Consider the following 19,708-nt stretch of genomic DNA (forward strand, 5'->3'; position numbering starts at 1 on the left):
GGAGGAGGAAAAGCAGGAGGCTCCTCGCCCGCCTGCCCGACGTATGTCACGGAGAAGGAGATGGGCAGGACTGTGCTCGAGTCGCCCTCCCAGCACCAGGTGCGACCTGTCCCTGCCCTCCCCCTGGTTACCTGTGGAAGGAGACGGCCGCTCGACCCCGGGGAGCTTTGCCCTGCCGGTTGGAGCAATTCAGCGCCGCGCAGCAGATCACCATCTCGGGAGGCCGCGCGGGCGGCCCTGCCTCTCCCCCCACCTCCACCTCCTCCTCCCCCCGCTCCGCGTCCGTACAACAAGATGGCGCAGCCTGTCGAGTCACCTCAGCCGCCTCGCCGCACCCGGAACGGCCACTTCCGTACGGAAGGAGCAGCCGTTTCACAGGGCGGTCCTCAGGCGGCGTTTGCTCAGAGCGTACGTGTATCTACAGCACACTTGCCTTTATAAAAAACAACAGCAACGGCTTTTTACCTCACTGTAGGTACACAGAAAGACGGCCGGACTGTTGTGGGGCTTTAATATGGTTAGAATGGAAGTGTGACGTGAACTCCTAGACACTGCAATGTTAGAGGTGGGGGGGTAAGGAGGCGGGGCGTTAAGGTTCCGTACACAAATATGGCGGCCTCCACGGTCTGAGCTTTTCCTATCCTGTGGTGGTTGTACTACTCGAAGAGGTCGGGAGCACATCCTGAAGAAATCAAAGCGCCCCCCCCCCCCCACTTCAGAAAGGTGCGAAGTTGGACCTGAAGGAGCCCGTTTGGCAGAGTCACCCTCTCCGTACAACAAGATGGCGCCTCCCTAGCATCAGGAGGAAGCGATGCGGTGCAGAAGAGCTTACTGACCTCTTCAGCGAACCTATCCGCCACTCAGATGGGCTGCGAAGAGCTACGCGATTGGGCGAGAGTCGGACAGTCGAGACGAGTAGGTTAGAGTGCGCCGTTGTGGTGGTCTGTTTCTGTAAGGAGACAGCCGTGGTCGCCCCTGAATCTTGAGCGGGGGCAGAATGGACGCGGGTGAGAGAAGGGAAATGTCTGGGTTACTGGAATGGGGAGGCTGTTCGGGGGCCGGCGGGGGGCTTTCTTTGTGTCTGTGGCTCAGGGCGATTGGGGTGTGAAAGGGTGGAGAATCGGTCTGTTTTTCAGGAGAAGCTGGTGTTGCGGGATGGGCTAGGGAGAGGGTCGTTGAAAGAGTGGGGAGATGGAAGGGGGCGCTCTGTGTCGGGGGCACAAGAGGTCGTGTCTCAAAAAAGAGAGGGGGACACACTTCCTTTATTGAAGAGGTCATTGGGTAAAGTTGTTAAAAGGAGTCAGGCAAACGTGGTACTTCGCCTCCCGGTCTCGTTTCTGTAATACACACACCGCTTGCTATGGCATTGTATGCTATTTATGCATTCCCTGCCCAAGCCAGCCTGTTTTTTGTCTTCCTAGCATTAGCATAGAATGGTGTTTTCAGTCCACAGTGCTGACGCTTCATCACCGGTGGGTGCTGTGACCTAGTGAAATATGCCAGGGTTAAAAGTTTTATGAAGTTGACAAGAACTTGGGAATTAGTGGGAGTTGGTGAAGTTTGCGTGTGAGGCCTTGTAAGCTGAAAGTCTGTTTTTGTTTTTTTGCTCCCCGACATGTTGCTGCAGTGGATTCTCCTTGGGGCATTGTGGGACAGTGTGGCTCCATGACAGCTGGTTATAATACTATGTCAAAGTGCTACAACTAAGATGGAAAAACCGTGAGGATAGTAAAGAATAAGATAGCGAATCAAGTAACTCTCTTATTCTTCATCCCCTCCTTGAACTTCCCCAGTAGGTGGAAAAACATGTGATAGTCAAGGACTGAAGTTCTTAGGTCCCCCCCCCCCCAATAAGATAACTTAAGCAAGTACACACACATTCTTAAATCTGTGCCCTACTGAACTTTGTTGAAAGCCCCTAGGTGCCTCCCAGATAACTGATCATTTCTGACAGAAATGCACAGTATTCTCTTCCCCCCACTACTGGCATACCCCTACTGATCAACTGTCATGTAGTAATCAGTTGTTCTGAATCCATCATGGTATGGAAATGTATGGCTCCTAAAACTATACAAATACCCTACAAAAATATGTGCTCTTTATTCCATGGCAGCCCTATCTGTTGGAATTTGATCAAGCCATATGAAGTGAAAATAATTAGAATTAGTTGCAATACAGTATTAGAGTCATTTGATTGCAGGTAACCTGTTTCCTTCAGCCAGAATGCTTGAGGGCAACTCAGAATTGTGTCTGTGATCACTTGCCTTGTGGAAGAAGATTCCTAGTTCAGATCAAATTGTTGGCTTTTACTTGCTGTGTATTTGATGTCAGCCACATTTTTAAAAATTACATTTGTATTCTGCCTGGTCTCTCAGGGGTTCAGAGTGGTATTTTAGTCTCCCAGAAGCCCTGTAAAATGGGCTAGACTGAAAAATAGTAATCTGTCCAGCACTACAGAGTGAGCTTTACAGCTAAAGACCAAACTATTAACACAGTTTGTCCTAGTATGTCTGTCTGTGTCTGTGGTTTTTTGATTTTTAGAAATACCTGGTGTGTGAGAGCTGTTTCAGGACTATAGTGTGGCAAAGGCATAAAGTCACCCTTTCCTCCATGCCGTGGTTCAGTCCAGCTGGGTTTGTATTGTGTGCAAGCTATTTTTTAAACAGGCAAACAGCCATAAAAGGGTTGATGGTGGTAATAATGTCATGACTACTTTGGCTGTTATTGGGTTTCCCATATCCAACTCTCTAGCCACTGCACCTACTGGCCACCTGTGGAAGGTTATTGTTATTATTATTATTATTATTTACAGTTTTGCTCTTCTGTTTTCTGTTGGTTGGTCACATGCTGAAGTCATGCAAAAGGGCATCCTGGGGCCTTTGTGGGTTTGGTGGTGGTAAATTTTAAAAAGATTTTCCCCAATTTCATCCCAGTCATATTTTGACATATTTAAGAATTTGGGCTTATCTCCAGTGCCTGAACACTAACCAATAATTTGCTTACTTTCTTGAAACTGGCACTATGATAAACACTTTATTTTAACATCGGTTGCTAAGGATCAGTTGCCCAAGAAGTTGCTCTTGAGCTAGTGAAGTGATGGCTCAGTAATTGAGGTTGCTTTCTTTATTGTAGCTTGGCATTCCAGAAACACTAACAGTTTATTTTGTTCTGATCTTTGACTATAATCATTGAGACATGAATAAGATTTTCTCATTACTAAGAGTCTTAACAATGGCCATTCTTTATCAAGCCTGGCCATTCTAGCTGTGGAAGTTGCAAAGCAGATAGAACAAGTGGTTTTGAGTTTTTTCATGTTGCCTAGGTTCACAGACAGCTGTGAGAATGATGTACCATTTCCCAGAGTGTAATGGCAGTTCCTTGTTATATTTCATTTTTTGTCCTTCCTTTGACGTGTAATATAGAATCATTTGTCTGTAAAAATGATGGCTGTGTCCGGATAGGCGATGTAAACCTCTCCTGCTTTGACCAGTGAAAATAACTGTGCATGAATAGCCTATAATGGTGGTAATTGGCCTGTGTTATTTATTTATTTTTGGATTTGCTTCCTATGAAACTTATTGAAGCAATTTCACAACACAATAAAAACAGTTAAAACAATTGCATATATAAAACAATTTCAAATAAATTCAGATGCTGACAATGGAGACTCTGCCTGTCTGATATATAATGGGAGGGATTTCCAAAGGGTAGGTGCCGCCATATTAAATGTCCAGTTCTCGCACTGTGTGGAACACCCTTCCTGATAAGATGGCATCTCTTTGTTTTAAGTCACTTTGAGTCACTTTTGTGAAAACAACAAATATTGATGGGGGTAAATAAACTGGATGCTTTCTTTGCCGGTTTGTGACTATTTACTACTAGTACTACTACTACTAATTTTATTATTTGTATGCTGCCCATCTGACTGGGTTTCCCCAGCCACTCTGGGCAGCTCCCAACAGAAAAATAAAACTACGTTAAAACATCAAACATTACAAATTCCCAATAATAATAACATAATACGTCCAGAATAGAGAAAACTATGTTGACTGCATCACTACAAATCTGTACTTCCTGATTGCTTCCACTTTGTTAAAACTATGTTTGTGAGAGTCCTATTTCCTCTGGATGAAAGAAAGTATGGTGATATAATATATGAGGTGCCAGTTGAGGGAATAAAAAAATAGATATTAAACAAAAATGAGTGAAGATCATACAATAGAATAGAAATAATAATACTTACAGTGCGTGGCTTCTGGTGAGAGGAGGGGGGATTTTTACTCTCCCTTTTATGGATGTCAGTGTGCTCAATGCAAAATAAATCAAATAATTATATTTAATTTATTTCCTGCCCAAATATTCTAATTTTGGGGGGGAGGGGATAAAATAAATATAATCAGCAGCAGCAGGTTGCCATCTCCTGGATGATCTTTTAGCTTTCTATGTATAGTTGAGTCCTTTTGATTGCTTTTCTGACTCCTTGCCACAGTTAACTGACAAGAGTTTTTCCTTGTACTGTATACTTGGTAAGGTTGCCAGAAGTTATTTGTTCCAGAGCAGCCCCATAGAAGTCAACAGATGAAAGATACTGCAGCTGGCACAACAAGCTAATAATCTAAACCATGTGCTTGTGTATGCTGGGACCATCTTTCTGCTGCTTATCATCATACTAACTTCTTGACCACAGTATCACGTGGTTTATAATATATATCAATCTTGATATTGAAACATCTTAATGCAGAGGAATTATTGATATGTGACTTGATGGCCATCCTCACTGTCTGGGAACAGAATATAATAAACAAGCAGAGGGGCATGATGCCCTCTAAGGTGAGGCTGCAGAGCATGTGAAATTTGAACTGAATGTATGATCTGGAGATCTATTGATTTTTTGACTACACAAAATGAAGAAGGTCAAGGAGAGAAAGGTGTGACACTGAGGGGCATATTTGCTTCAGAACCTTGATTTGTTCATGTTGATTCAGATTCCTAGGAAAGGGCTGTATGGTTCCTTTGGTGTTGCTAAAGAGGCCTAGAATTTTTTCTTTTTATAGATTTCAGCCTCCTGCTACTTGTTCATCTTGTTACTTTTACTGTTGCAGATACAGTGGTACCTCGGGTTACATACATTTCAGGTTAAATACGCTTCATTTTACAGACTCCGCTAACCCAGAAATAGTGCTTCAGGTTAAGAACGTTGCTTCAGGATAAGAACAGAAATCGTGCTTCAGCGGCGCAGCAGCAGCAGGAGGCCCCATTAGCTAAAGTGGTGCTTCAGGTTAAGAACAGATTCAGATTAAGAACGGACCTCCGGAACGAATTAAGTACTTAACCCGAGGTACCACTGTATGAGTAAATTGGGGAACGGTTATATTTGTTTATCAGATTTCTTTCCTACATTGGATCCCAGGGTAGGCTGCAACAATATAAAATACAATATGTCAATAAAATACAGTTAAAAAGCATTTAAACAGGTCCATCTCTCATGTAAACCCCAATATACTCCGGTGACTTAGACAAGTGGTTCTCAAAGTGGGTGGCAGGCATGCCAACGCCTAGGGGTTGGAAGTGTTTTCAACTCCCTCGAAATCAGGGGGCCGGGCCCCCTCAATGCTGAGGGGGTAGAGGAGGCCGAGTGAGGAGCCGAGCGTGGCTGGTTCCTCCTGAACATGAGAGAGGAAGCCATGCCACACTGGGCTCTGCCTTCTCCTGTCAATGCAACGTGTGCATGATGTCACACACTTGCAATGTGCACTGGGGCCCCTCAATCTTAAGTGTAAGGCAGTTCCTCTGCTAGATGGTGCCCACCTGGGAGGGCAGTGGGATTACCTGGGGGGAGCACAAGAGGCAGGGGCACTGCAGGTGTAAATGACTATCAGCCTTTGAAAAGCTGGTATCTTTGGATCAGGGTCGTCAATTTTGCCGACTTAATTAAACTATATATTTTGAATTGGATTTTGAATACGGTAAATGTGCAGTTGTTACTGTTTTGAATTTTATTGTGCGAGTATCTTCTTTAGTGGGTTGTGCAAACTGCTATTCTGAGTAATGCTTTTTACGGGATAAGATAAGGGACACTGGAGAGGAGTTTTTAGAACCAAGGGGGAGGTACGAAAACATTTGGGACCCACTGCTTAGACTAAAGGAAGAGTTCTGTCTTCAACTGGTACCACAAAACAGGCAAAGTAAACACCAGCCAAGCTTCAAGAGAAGAGTGTTCCACAACCAGGACACCATTGCTAAGAAGGCCCTCTGGCAGTGTAGCGTGGAATAAGTGTTGGAGTGTCTATTTTGCTCCCAATAAAAGTGAAATGTAAGACAGGTTCCTAATCTGTAAATTGGGAGTGAAATAGCACTTCTGGGGATGAGGGAGTCTTCCTTGCAGCCTAAATCCCTGAAGGGTTATGAGGAGTGAAGTGTGTAAATTTTGAAAATTGCATAATATTCTTCTCATCTAACTCAAGGAAAGTTGTAGCCTTCAGCTTTTTCCCTCTGAGTTGTTCTTGCTCTGTTACCTTATCTCCTGTTGCTCCTCCTATCTTTATTGTTCTTTCTCAAAAAAACCTGAAACCGAAAAAAGTGCCGCTGGTGGCTTTGGTGTGACCCACCGGTTGAAAACCACTTGAGAACGTACAATGAAAGACCAGAATCTAGATGTAAGTGGCTGGATTCCAGCAGAGTATCTATCTTGGCAGACAGTGAACAGAAAATTCAGCTTGACATGGAGCAATGTGTGTCATGTTGTTCATAAATTGGCTACTGGTTCTTTTGCTGTGTGTTTGGGTGTGAGTAATGATGATGAGGCCACTCCCACTATTGGCTTGTCTTGTGTCTACATATGCTGGAAAAGGAAGAAATGAAATGTTGAGGTTTTAAGATTAGTGATGGGCAGATCAGTTCATAAGCGTGCATTTATCAATCCATTCTTTTCTATGTTGGTGTGGTGCTTTTAAAAATCTTTATGAAAATGCACATTTAAATATGGATTTTTGAACTTATTTTCTCCCAAAATATATTTAGAAATGTGCATTTTATCTGAAACCACACATTAAAAAAAATCTTTTTAATACCTCTTTGAGTAAGGAAACTGCATTGCAAAAATTTGGTAGGTATAACCTCCAAACCTTAGCTACGTGTTGATCCTTACATGCAGGGACAAAAGCCTCAAAAGATTAGTGACGGTCTTGTGTATTTTTGTTTTTGAACAGCTACGCTCACGTACGATACTCTCAGGTTTGAGTATGAAGACTTCCCGGAAACCAAAGAGCCTGTTTGGATCCTGGGGAGAAAATATAGTGTATTAACAGGTATTTGAAGGGCTATAAATACTCCAGTCAGCTGTGTTGCTAACTCTACTTTTTGAAGGCTTGGGGTATATGTTTGTGGCTTTGATTTAACAGCTTGCCTTTCTCTTTTCCCTTCTTAACTACCTCCACTGAATATTCATAGAGAGAACAGTCATCATTCAAATACCGATGTACAGTCCATCCTCCTTCCCCATTTTCCTGAATGAGCTTAGGCTCTGGAATCTAAAGGCTAAAATAAAGAGAGAGAGAGAGCTCCCAATAAAAGATGAAATGTTAATGTGTATTATCCCACATGCATACTGTATTAGTCTTGGCTTAGTTGTCTTGTAACTTTTGTAGTCTGTAGTCCAGAGAGCTGATGAACCTAAAAGGTTCCTTAACCTCCCTAAAAGGAACCACTTTTTAAAAAAAACTTCTCTTGGTTTGGTTAATTAATTCAGTGACAGTACCACTGAATCAGCACAGTGTCAACGCACTTCCAGAAAAAATGACATTTGGTGTTTTCACTTCTTTAGAGAAAGAGGAGATCCTGTTAGACGTGACCTCTCGTCTTTGGTTCACATACAGAAAAAGCTTTCCTGCCATTGGTAAGTAGGAGAGTTCATTCACTATGTTACACCATAAATGAAGGTGGTTTATTTCTTTGTACCCAATTGTCCCTTAGCCCAGTGATGACAGCAGGGATCATGTGTTGAGTTGTGCTCCCAAAATCTGAAAGCCCTGTTCTGCTCTTTGGAGGGTGGCATAGAAGCATGTTGCTCTGCTAGGTTCTGGAAAGCAACTTCACTTCTTCCTCTGTTGTGATGTGACATTTGATTCTATTTCTGGTATTCATAGAAAAAGGAAATGTGCTCCCACCTTGAAAACAGGAAACACAAAAAGAATGCAGAAGTTGAAAAATACAAAGGAAACTTGTTTTGGAGGGCGGGTGTGTGATGCTTAGAAGTCTATTCCCAGAATAATTTATTTGTTGCATATCTGTATACCCATACCCTGGGATCACTTGTTGGGTGAAAGGCGGATTAGGGATGAAAAGAAACATGAAATAGATCAATACTTGACTTGCAAAAGAGGAAAATAGCTTATATTAGTTAAAACAATTTGACAATATGTTACTTTCAATGACATTGCTATTGAATTTTTAAAAAATGCTCTGGAAGCCAAAGTTGATAGTTCTAAAGAATGCTGAGGATGGAGAGAATTTTCAAGAAGTTGACAACCCATTCCATTTTAAGGTGTTAAAAATAATAATTAGAAGTATAGGTGGAAATTAATGTTTTCTTATAGGGTTAGGGTTACATGGAAAGCATTATACTGAGTCAGACCTTTGGTCTATCTAGCTCACTAATGTCTATACTGATTGCCAGTGTAGTGTGTTCTAGACAGAGGACATTCCCAGCTGTACCAGGAGATACCATGGATTGATTCTGGGACCCTCTGCATATAAAGATATTCTACCACTGAATTAGGGCAGTGTGCGAAACTCCCATTGTTCTAGGTGCATTTTGCAACTGGGAATTTCATTAGTGTGAGCAGTTTCTGAGCTCTGGGTGCAGTACTGCGCCTAAGATTTCAGATTAAAACTGAAGAGTGGAAGAAAAGGAGGACCTTTTTCTGCCTCCCTTACTTCCAGCTACTCTCTGAAGACTGGAGAAGACACCCTCTTAAGAATATTAGGGGGGTGGGCATGGGAAGGACTAGACCAGGGGTAGGCAACCTAAGGCCCATGGGCCGGATGCGGCCCAATTGCCATCTCAATCCAGCCTGCTGACGGTCCGGGAATCAGCGTGTTTTTACATGAGTAAAATGTGTCCTTTTATTTAAAATGCATCTCAGGGTTATTTGTAGGGCATAGGAATTCGTTCATTCCCGCCCCCCCCCCCCCAAAAAAATATAGTCCGGCCCACCACATCGTCTGGGGGACGGTGGACCAGCCCACAGCTGAAAAAGGTTGCTGACCCCTGGACTGGGCCATGCCATAAATGAGCATAATACTTTAGCTGCTGTTCATTCATTTTCAGCTTTGTATTCTTGTTATAAAAAAAAGTGCCTAGACATTCCGTTGTTGCACCTATAAGCTAGGTTTAACGTTCCATTTAGTACTAGCTTTCATATCTCAGTTTCTAACACTGAATTAGGGTCATTACCCTTCTCCCAAGTTATGACCGTGGGGGATTGGGACATTCAGTTTGTATACTTAGAAGTTGTTTCTTCTTATAATGGCTACAAAATATCTGTAGCTCTTTTTCCAATACTATGTGTAATCCGGGTTCAATTCAATAAAAACATGTGTGTATGTGTGTTACATAAATATATTTTACTTCCTCTAATTTTTGCATTTGTTTTTCTGAGCTGAAGAGAAGACCAATATGATACAGTGCAGTCCTATGAATGCCAATGCAGAAATAAGTCATACTGTGTTCAGTGGGTCTTAACCCCAACAAATGTAAATAGGATTACAGCCATAGCCGGGTTTCTGGGCTTTCCAACCTATGCCTGCTCAGGTATACAGCAAAAATCACATTGCCTCATACCACATATGCCACACGTGCCACTATGGGTGGTTTCTGTTCTTTCTTTTTGGTTGCAGGGGGAACAGGTCCTACATCTGACACTGGCTGGGGCTGCATGTTAAGGTGCGGTCAGATGATCTTTGCTCAGGCCTTGGTTTGCAGACACTTAGGCAGAGGTAAGTCAAATCCCCCCCAAAACAAATGAATATGGTACTGTGACAATGTGATATGTTTGTGTGTTCAGATACCAAAAAGGCCTTTTAAAAGCTGTATTTAAACTGTGATGAACTGGACAATAAAGCTGTCCCTTAATAAAATATTCCAGTTCAGCCTTAGTAGCACCATCTCCTTCATAATAGATATTATGTTGGGTAAAAGTGCAATTCACAAGGGACATGCTAACCTACAGTTATTTTGGTGGTGGGTCAACTTGCTTGCTCCTTGCAGTGTGAAGTGTTCTTTGAGCATGGATTTGTCACAGTAGGAATAAATCATTGCTGTTAGTGCTACATGACAGGAATGCAAGTAAACACTCAACTGGAGGGTGTTAAAACAAGACTGAGGTGTCTTTCGCTACCCAGAGACCACACTGGAAAGTAAAATGTTGATTTTGCTTTCCTTTTCTTTGCCAAATGGTTTTGTTTAATAGTTCGGGATTATAGTCTTCAATATTCTTTGTCATTTTTTGTGATGTTGTGAAAACAAATAATGTGTGGAGTTGAGAAAATTGATTAGATCTTCTATATCTCAGATTGGAGGTGGGTGAAAGGGAAGAAGCAAATGGAAAACTATTACAATGTTCTAAATGCCTTCATTGACAAAAAAGACAGCTACTACTCAATCCACCAAATAGGTAAGATGGATACCTATGCTGTGTTTCTATGCCTTCCTTGCAGTAAGGAGTTCCCAATTTTTATTTTTTTGAGGGAAACTACTTATAAATTGCACTGTTAACTATATACTAAGAATGTGGACTGTGTTTAGACAGTAAACTCATGCCAACTAATGAGGACAATGGTATATTCAAAGCATCTGTTGCTGTTGCTGTAAATGAACAAAACAACATATGTTGTTTGTGCTGTTCAGAAAGAGAGGTCGTTATGTGAGTTTTGGAGGAGGAGGAGGAAACATGGTGAAGGAGGTGATTCAGATTTCACATTTTATGGAACTAGGTGATCTAGATGTGGGCCATTTCAGAATTATGCTCGTTTCTATAATAGTGCAATCCTATATATATCTACTCAGAAGTAAACACCATTGGGCTCAGTGGGACTTTCTACCAGGTGCATAGAACTGTTCCTGAAGACTTACTTGTCAGTGAGTTACCTGTATTTTTCCTTTGTAGCTCATGTAGACAACACTATAGCCCATGCAATTAGACTTTTATCATTTCCTATTGTAAATCTTGTCCCAGAGAAGAAGGCTCTAATCAAGAGATTTTACTCTACAGGGTAGGCTACTGTACAGTGAGATAGACCTTCAACTTCCTTTCATCTGTAACAATACAAACAAGATATCCTGGCACATCTACTTCACAGAATGTGGGGTGAAATGCACACAAAGTGAAACCCAGTGAGACTTTCTTGAATAGCCTTCTATTCAAAATCTTCATGCTTCTTCTGAGCAATCAAATTACTAGGGAGCCATTAGAAATCTATTTGTTTTTAATTTTTAAAAAGTCCACTGTGGTTTGACCTTTGATATTGCCCTGATATTGTCCTGCTCACAAACAAATGAAGACAATGGTATATTTTAAAAAACTGTATGCTTTATATCTGGTGCCAGAGAACAACTCTTGCTGAATGTTTTCACTAGACAAAGTCCCTTGTGAGTCTGTCTCTGACAGCTGTATATATCACCTAAATGGTCTTGTGAATCCACTTTTGGATGGATGGACCTCCTCCATATTTAGTGACCATCTGATACTAGGTACTCTCAACTTCATTAGGAATCACAATTAAATTAAAACGAGCAGTCTGATACTATGCATGCTTACTGAGAAGTAAATCCCACTGAGTTCAGTCTGCTGATGCTGTGGTCCTCTACTAATTTATCCAAGTAAACAAGACTCCTGAAAATAATTAGGATAAGAAAAACAGACAGTGTGACTGTCAACGCCCATTTATATGCTTGGCTGAGGTCAAGCAGTTAAAAAGAGTCAATGGATTCTCTGTGTGTGGCACGTTCTAAGATTTTTGAGGACTGCTTGAGAGTAACTAATGAAAAGTCAGGAGTTGCCCCAATGGACATCACAATGATTGGCAGGACCCAAACATATGTAGCAAACACAGAAGTTCTAATGCTTTCAAGGCTAAGGTACAGAAATGTGTTCTTAGGGATTAATGGAGAAGGCAGGAAACATGTTATAGCCCTGGTCTCCAAATATGCCAAGCAGCTGCAATATCATTTAAGGAGAACTGTGGGTTCTTGGCATCTCTCAAAAACAGAATGGTTTTTCCAACAACAAAAACTGTGTCAGATTATTATGGCTTTCCCCATGGAAGCACATTTTTGGTACTTTCCTTGATGCTTCTGGAGATGTCTTGTGCATTACAGAGTACGAGCATTTCTCCCCCACTTTTTAATACCTAAATCATTTCAATAGTGATTAGAACGCTTTTCCTAAGCCTTCTAATATGCCTTCTTTGAGGAGTTTGCAGATTGTTGCTTGATACATTTTGCAATTATTTCACGGGCCTTTGGCTCCAGAGAGGTAGCAAAATCTAAGTATCTGCTAACTAATTGAAGTACCCATAGTGTTTCAGAAAGAGCCTTGACTGAAATTATGGACCAGTTATGGTTTGTTTGCTGTTTGCTGTTGCAGCCCAGATGGGAGTTGGAGAGGGGAAATCCATAGGCCAGTGGTATGGACCAAACACAGTTGCACAAGTACTCAAGTAAGTGCTCAGGGAATCCAACTGTCTTGGGTATTATTATTTTTTAGTACACTAAACTCTTAGTAACTGTTACTGTGCTAAAAATTAGAATTATTTGCCTTGGATCGAATGATTAGAAAACATTTATCCAAATCAACACACATATATGCAGTTCTGACTTACACCATATCACAATATGCATTTTGTATTGTATTAGTGGAAGGGGTGATTGAGGTTAGGGTTCCATATAAGTAAAGAGTCTATGGGGAAGGCGGATAACACTACGTAGATATTCTGCCTCACTGGTTATTAGAAGGCCAGCCTAGACCATGTCTCATCGCTGACATTTTACTATGATGTTTGTATTTTATACACACGGGAAACATCTCCTGTGAAATAAGAGCTGCAATAACTTGCTCGCTAAAATAATATGAAAAATAAGGCTTGGGGTACCATATTTGCTACATGACTACCACCGGGTAGCAATCTGGATTTCCAAAGTGTTCTAAACCCTTGATGTAGTGGCAGATTCTCGTTTCTCTAATGCATTTGCCTCTAACTTTCTTCTCGTTCTCTTCCTTCTAGAAAACTTGCCACTTTTGATACATGGAGCTCCTTGGCAGTGCACATAGCCATGGACAATACTGTTGTGATGGAGGAAATTAGTAAGTGTTTCCTTTGTGGGGCTGTGTTGTCTTTTTGATGAAATAAATCTATATGGAATGGAATGGAACTGTGGAGTGTCTATGTTACAGCAATGCTTCCTGACTCTCATGGGGATGTGCTTTAGAACCCAACCAGAAAAGCCAAATGAGTACAATTAACTTTCATCATTTCAGATTGTAAAGTGAAACTGATTCTTAACTATGAACAAGGGCACTTCTTTTAAAAAGGGGAAAGAATTTTACAAATATCAGACCACTGACTAATTTAGGTGGGGCATGTTAGAGGTGGGTGCCGGAAATAGGACAAGAGCAGAAATCTTCTCGAGTGCTTTCATATTGTGCTTGGAGGAAAGTGGAAAGTTTAGGTCCTATTGTTGGTGCCCCGACTCTTAAATTCTGTGAACACAAAGGATGGTTTTTTGGCAGCTCTTTGAGACTTTTGCTGAAAGTGTTTCTGCTTATGACTTATCTCTTCATAGGAAGGCTGTGCAAGCTCAGCTGTCCATGTCCTGGGGCTTCAGCATTTCCTGCTGCAGAATCAGACTTGCTTTCCAATGGTTATCCAGATGGAGCAGAATGTATGGACAGGCTATTGTCCTGGAAACCTTTGGTGCTCCTGATACCTCTTCGCCTTGGTCTCACAGACATCAATGAAGCCTACATTGAAACACTGAAGGTAGAGGGGGAAATTACTTACCTGGGAGCAGAACTTGTTTATGAGTAGACATGCCTAAATTGTGCTGTCAATTACCTTGCTCCTTGCAAATCTTGTGCACTGCGGTGGTCCTCCTTTGCGGCAGAACATTTGTTCTAAAAATGAGTGTTCTGCTGCCTTTTCCTGAATAATCTGCAGGCCAGCATGTGTCTCCATGTTTCTAAACACAGATTGTTCTTTACTTGAGTAGTTTTTCCAGTTTATGCCAGCTAATATGTGACTCATTGCCTGCCTGTTTTCCAGCACTGTTTTATGATGCCTCAGTCCTTAGGAGTCATTGGAGGAAAACCTAATAGTGCTCATTATTTCATTGGATATGTAGGTGAGTAACTGTCATCAGTGAGTACATCAGTGGGTTACCTAGCTAAATTTTGGGAGTACAGCTATAAGCCTACCAAGGGAGCAACTTTATCAGATGCACATTGCCATGTCACATGGCACGCCTTGCCATTAAAGAAGAATGCTTTGCTAAATAACAAATCTTTGTGTATCATTTTGGTTTAGATAAAGTATTAATTGTTGAGAAATAGAGTCAGTGCTTCCCCCCACCCCTAGAAAAATAGGTGCCAGAACTCACCATGAAGTTGTTACAGTAAGTGCCACAATGTTTAATAACAAAAAAGAGGTGCCAGTACTGTGTGCCCTTGGGTACCCCCTGAAAAAAGACACTGAATTGAGTGGTCCCTCATGCATTACCATCTTACGCCATTTTTCACTGTTTCCTTTTGCAAGTATTTAAGACCTCTCTGACTTTCCCATTCTTGATCTTCCTGAAATGTAGCAACAGCGTACATTTGATCCGTTCTCTTCCCATGGGAAGTCTAATATTGTATTTCTTTTTTATGGCGTCTATTTTTGTCTAGGTGAAGAATTAATCTATCTTGACCCACACACTACTCAGCCTGCAGTGGAGCCCATGGAGAGCGGCCACATCCCTGACGAGAGTTTCCACTGTCAGCATCCACCCTGCAGAATGAGCATTGCGGAGCTTGATCCTTCAATTGCAGTGGTGAGTGTGTGCACCTGCAGTGAACTTTCACGTTGTGAGACAGCTGTTAACTGTCTTTCAGCTCTCCATTAGTTTCCAGCTGATTCCTCTCCCTACAAGGACAGTGGTGTTGTCTTGCCTCCCTCCCATCTTCTCGCTATACTAACCATTTAGCTTTCAAAATGTGTCTGCTTCTCAAAACATATCCAAGATATATTCATTTACACAGAACACGAGACACGATTCCTGCTGATCTTGAAGGCATTTTCCATTTTCTGTTAATGTTAAGCCGATGCAAACTTTGCCTTTCCTTGTAGGGCTTCTTCTGCAACAATGAGGAAGACTTCAATGACTGGTGCCAGCAAGTAAAGAAGGTTTGTCTACAGCAAGTCCTTTGGTAAAAAAGGATAATATGTGCCCAAGTAACTTTTAAAAAATTATAGAAGTGAATTCAGCTTTGACTAATACATTTGAACAGAATTAGCATTAATGCAAAGATGTGTTGACCGTATGATCTTAGCTTGACTTCTTTGAGACCAGGGCCTTTCTTAATAGCCATGTGACCAGCATCTAGGATAAGTCAGGATTGAGGAACCTGTGGTGTTTTCGATGTTGCTGGATGCAACTCCCCTTAACCCTGTTCCCTATTAGCCATGCTGACTGGGGCTGATGGCAGTTGGAAGTCCAGCAACATTGAGGAAGCCACAAGTTCCCCATTCCTGGGGCAAAGGAACGTTCAGGTTGTACTTAACTAGGGAAATGTTTCAGCTGCTTCTCTTTTTAAACCTTTTTGCCTGCTGCTCCTCCTGTGAAGTTCCCCATTAAAGATATATTTGTTAATATATTTATTGATCATTTGCGTCCTCCAGGATTTTTTTAAAAAGTCATGGTGTTTTGTAAAAGAGCATCTAAGGCTACAATGCTATGCAAGCTTTTAATAGTAACCAGCCCAAAATGGGGAATAAGCCCTAATGAATACATCCAAACTTACTTTGAAGTAAACATACTTTGCATTTCACTGTAAAATGATATTAAATAAGCAATAGCTTTTAAAATAAATCCATAAAGTGTGAAACTGTCTTGCTCAGCATTTACAAGTTATGGTAAACCCTAGAAATAACTTGACTGAGGAATTACCAGCTAGTTGTACACTTTTCCCATTATTTTCCAACAGTTGTCACTGATCAGAGGAGCCCTACCAATGTTTGAACTGGTTGAACACCAGCCTTCACACTTCTCTAGTCCTGATGTTTTGAATCTTACTCCAGGTAATGCTTGCCTATTTGACTGTTTTTTGGTTACTCCAATTGCATAATTGTTGTGGTAGCTTTTATTTCTTCTTAGCCTAAAGTATATATCCTAGATGAGGTATTCGGCATTGGAAAGCCCACTGAAATTATTCATTTCAGTTGCAGTTTTGGAATGTTTAACCCCATATAGAATCACTATTGAAATGAAATCCCTTATGTGGACAGATGGGACATAGTGACCATTTAGGCACACTTTCTTTCATTAGAAGGAATGAGGAGACCAACCTATTTCTTGTCAGAAATATTATGCATACGCTTGTGATACTGGTCTCCCTTCTAGCAAAATGTTAACTAATGCTTTACTTATTTCACCATTCCTGCTTGTGGGAAAACGTTTACCTTTAAATACTATTTTCTCTATAACTGTAACAAATCCCCCTTTTGTTGTTGTTAAATTTATATCCCACTGTTTCTCAAGGTGACTTATGTGGGTCTCCCCCTGCTGTTATTCTCACAACAATCCTGTGAAGTAGGTTAGAGTTGACTGACTCGAGGTCTTTCTGTGAGCTGCTAGACTGAATGGAAATATAAACCCTGGTTTGCTAGGTCCTAGGTCTCTCCAAAACTCCTCTCTACAAATTTTAACGGAGAATATTTGGTAACATTGTCATTACATAATTTTACAGCCGCAATTAATATTTGACAACCAGCATACAATATTTAGTAAATTATAACCCTTAAGTAATCTCTTGAGTAGGTAAAAAAACCAAATATTGTTTAATTTTGATGTCAGATTCAGAATCTGAATTTTGAGGTGAAATTCCAAATTGTGAAACTTTAAATTTTGTCAAAGGTTTGCGAAAATCCTTATCAGATCTGATTTGAAATTTGTTTCTAATATTTATCATAAAATTATAGCATGCTTTGCTTGAGTTTCTGCTTTTTAGTGTACACTAACATTTTCTGTGGTTTCTGTTGGGACTGTTTAACATTTTTTGCCAGTACAATGATCTGTGTGTTTCTGTTGCCCACTCATGTCAAACTGGACTTGTTAAATTAGCTGGACATGGTGAATCTCATTGCCAGCTACTTGAACTTGTTCTCTTTGGATCATAGACACCATGGCAATGTTGTTGTTTTTTGCATCTAACCTTATACGGGGAATATGGTGAAGAGACTCACATGTCATTAATAATGTGCCCAGGCGCTAATTCACACTTTCAAAGCAAAGTATTGTGCTTTGTGTAGTATGTATCACGTGTAATATGCAAGGGGACAAGCATAGCTATTTCAGGATAAAGAGTGTAGCATCATAGCACTTTAGTATGCTCTCACTCTTCAGAGCTAGGGAAATTACAATATTCATTGACCTCTCCCAGGTATAACAGGAACAGAGCCCGTTTGCATGTTATCTGATCAGTTATTTTCTATTACCTGCACAAGCAACTTTCCATAATGTGCTGGTTCCAAAAACAGTCTAGTAGTGTTCCTGGTCTTCTTGATAGATCTAAATATATGTGCTAGTGCAAATAATTCCAGGACTATATTAATTATGATTATACCTCTCTCTGCCTTTCAGATTCTTCCGATGCAGACAGACTGGAAAGATTCTTTGATTCAGAAGATGAAGACTTTGAAATCTTATCTCTTTAAAGAACAATAAGAAGCTAACTCTGCCAATATGTGTTGTGGGGGGAGGGGAGCTCCATGGAGAGCCTAGGGCTACCAGCTTTCATAGGTGCTTGTTGACATCCCTGCCTCCCATCCACCCCAGCATTCTGTGCAGCCTTGGAGCTGAGTGGATTTTTTTGCAGTGGGATCAAGAAACGGGTCATCATTTAAGGCCTTAATAGATTTAGTCAGGCTTTCTCTGTGCAAGAGTACCTGCAGGAAAAGGAGGCAGTGTTTCCTAGGAGCTGAAGATTATTTTTATGTTAGCAAGCCAAAAGGGTAAGAAAGAATAGGAAAAGTCCTTCTGAGTGCTTGGTTCTTACAAGTTCTGTTATTAAGGAAAACTTAAAATCCCATTTGCTTCTGTCTCACTTTTTGTAGTTTGATGTGGAAACCAGCATAAAATACAGACACCTATCCAATAGCTGTCTCTTTAGCCCAGCAGAATGTGTTCTGTGTAAATTGGGGGGTAAAAGCTCTCACAAGATGATTTGCATCAACTGTTGCTACTCATGCTTTAATTTATCTCGGATACAGTGCTTCCAGAAAGATGTATTACTGCTTTTAAGTTCCAAAATGGCCCTTCATTTTAAACTCCCATACTCTGCCCAGTGGTGTCATTCTAGAAATCACGGAATCTCATCATGCATAGCAAAGAAGTATGGGTCGAAAATTACAAATATAGCTTTTCAGTATACAGAGTAGGGAGGGCTTGGACAAGTGCTCTCTTTCAGCTTGGAGGCCATTCACAGCACATCCAAAAGGAAGAACTGGCAAGTTAACCAGGATATGGCTTCATTAAATATAACCTGTATTTGTTGGGTATTTTTCTATTCCATATTAAAAATATGGTGGCTGCTATTTAATAAAATGTGGTGGTAGAAACATCCACCAGCTCACTTGAATTGAAAGTACCTCTGCTTCCTTCTCTTGATTCCATCTCTTTGTTTTTAGATTCTGATCATGAAATCCGGAGATTGTTACATGGATTTAAAATGCTTTGCTTTAATGCCAAAATTGTGATATTAAAAGCCTGGCGTGGTTATTGCCAGAGGCTTGGCCCCCCCTTTCTTTCCCCGGTTTATACACTACACAAGGTTAAGTTTCTCTTGCGTGGTGATGTTCACTTGCTTTTCAGTTTTATGTTGTGACTTGTAAGGTATACTAGTTTCTATAGAAAAGCTCAGCAGATTCTGGATGCCTTGAAATGTTAATTTACCAGCTCTCAGCTAGGCTGGAAATGGTGGCTGCTGTACTCTTAAAATAGCATTAGAGCTACCTTTGTTTAGAAGAGATGAGAATGGCTGGAGAGGACCCGCCACTCCCCCACCCCCAAGTATTGACCACCTTTTTGAAATTCAGTCGCTTCATTGATGGATGCTGGAGGTGGCAAATATGTTTACAAAGCATTTTTTCCTGCATTTATCAGCAGTGCTATCAGCCTAAAAGATGGCAGTATAGCCATCTATAAAGTAACTGCATCTAGGGGTAACTGGTCTACTGGTAGTAGGTAGTAGGTCTGATTGCCCCTTAAAGCTGCCATAGCAGAGGTCTGAACCATGATGCTTATTTGTCATTGTTATAACTTGCTGTCTTTCTCTTGCTGTTTCTCCTCTTCTCTTGATCATAGACTTTTGGAGGGAGAGGAGGCAGAGGAAGTGGGGCTGTGCTCCATTCATCAACTGCTTTCAATTTGTATCTAAATAAACCAAGTTAAAAGAAA

General features: G+C 41.1%; 2 protein-coding genes across 3 annotated transcripts in view; one reads left to right on the forward strand and one right to left on the reverse strand.

Annotated features, from left to right (window-relative positions):
- Positions 1-284, reverse strand: part of THAP4 (THAP domain containing 4) — a 24,688-nt gene extending 24,404 nt beyond the window's left edge. Inside the window, exon 1 of one of the 2 annotated variants that reach the window (XM_081006609.1) lies at positions 132-284. In XM_081006609.1, coding sequence (XP_080862735.1) covers positions 132-214 — 83 coding nt within the window. In that variant the 5' untranslated portion in view covers positions 215-284. The remainder of the gene's footprint in view (positions 1-131) is intronic. The other variant, XM_081006611.1, reaches the window with a different exon arrangement.
- Positions 285-852: 568 nt separating this feature from the next.
- On the forward strand, positions 853-19,708 carry ATG4B (autophagy related 4B cysteine peptidase). The gene is made up of 13 exons (XM_081006624.1): positions 853-1,007; positions 7,209-7,307; positions 7,823-7,894; positions 9,898-9,996; positions 10,572-10,673; positions 12,645-12,717; positions 13,282-13,361; positions 13,841-14,037; positions 14,320-14,398; positions 14,940-15,085; positions 15,382-15,438; positions 16,239-16,332; positions 17,894-19,708. Exons 1-13 carry the CDS (start codon positions 998-1,000, stop codon positions 17,965-17,967), a joined length of 1,182 nt encoding a protein of 393 aa, XP_080862750.1. The 5' UTR covers positions 853-997; the 3' UTR covers positions 17,968-19,708.

The sequence above is a fragment of the Podarcis pityusensis genome, assembly GCF_964106645.2.
Source record: "Podarcis pityusensis genome assembly, chromosome: 5".
Taxonomy (NCBI): Eukaryota; Metazoa; Chordata; class Lepidosauria; order Squamata; family Lacertidae; genus Podarcis; species Podarcis pityusensis.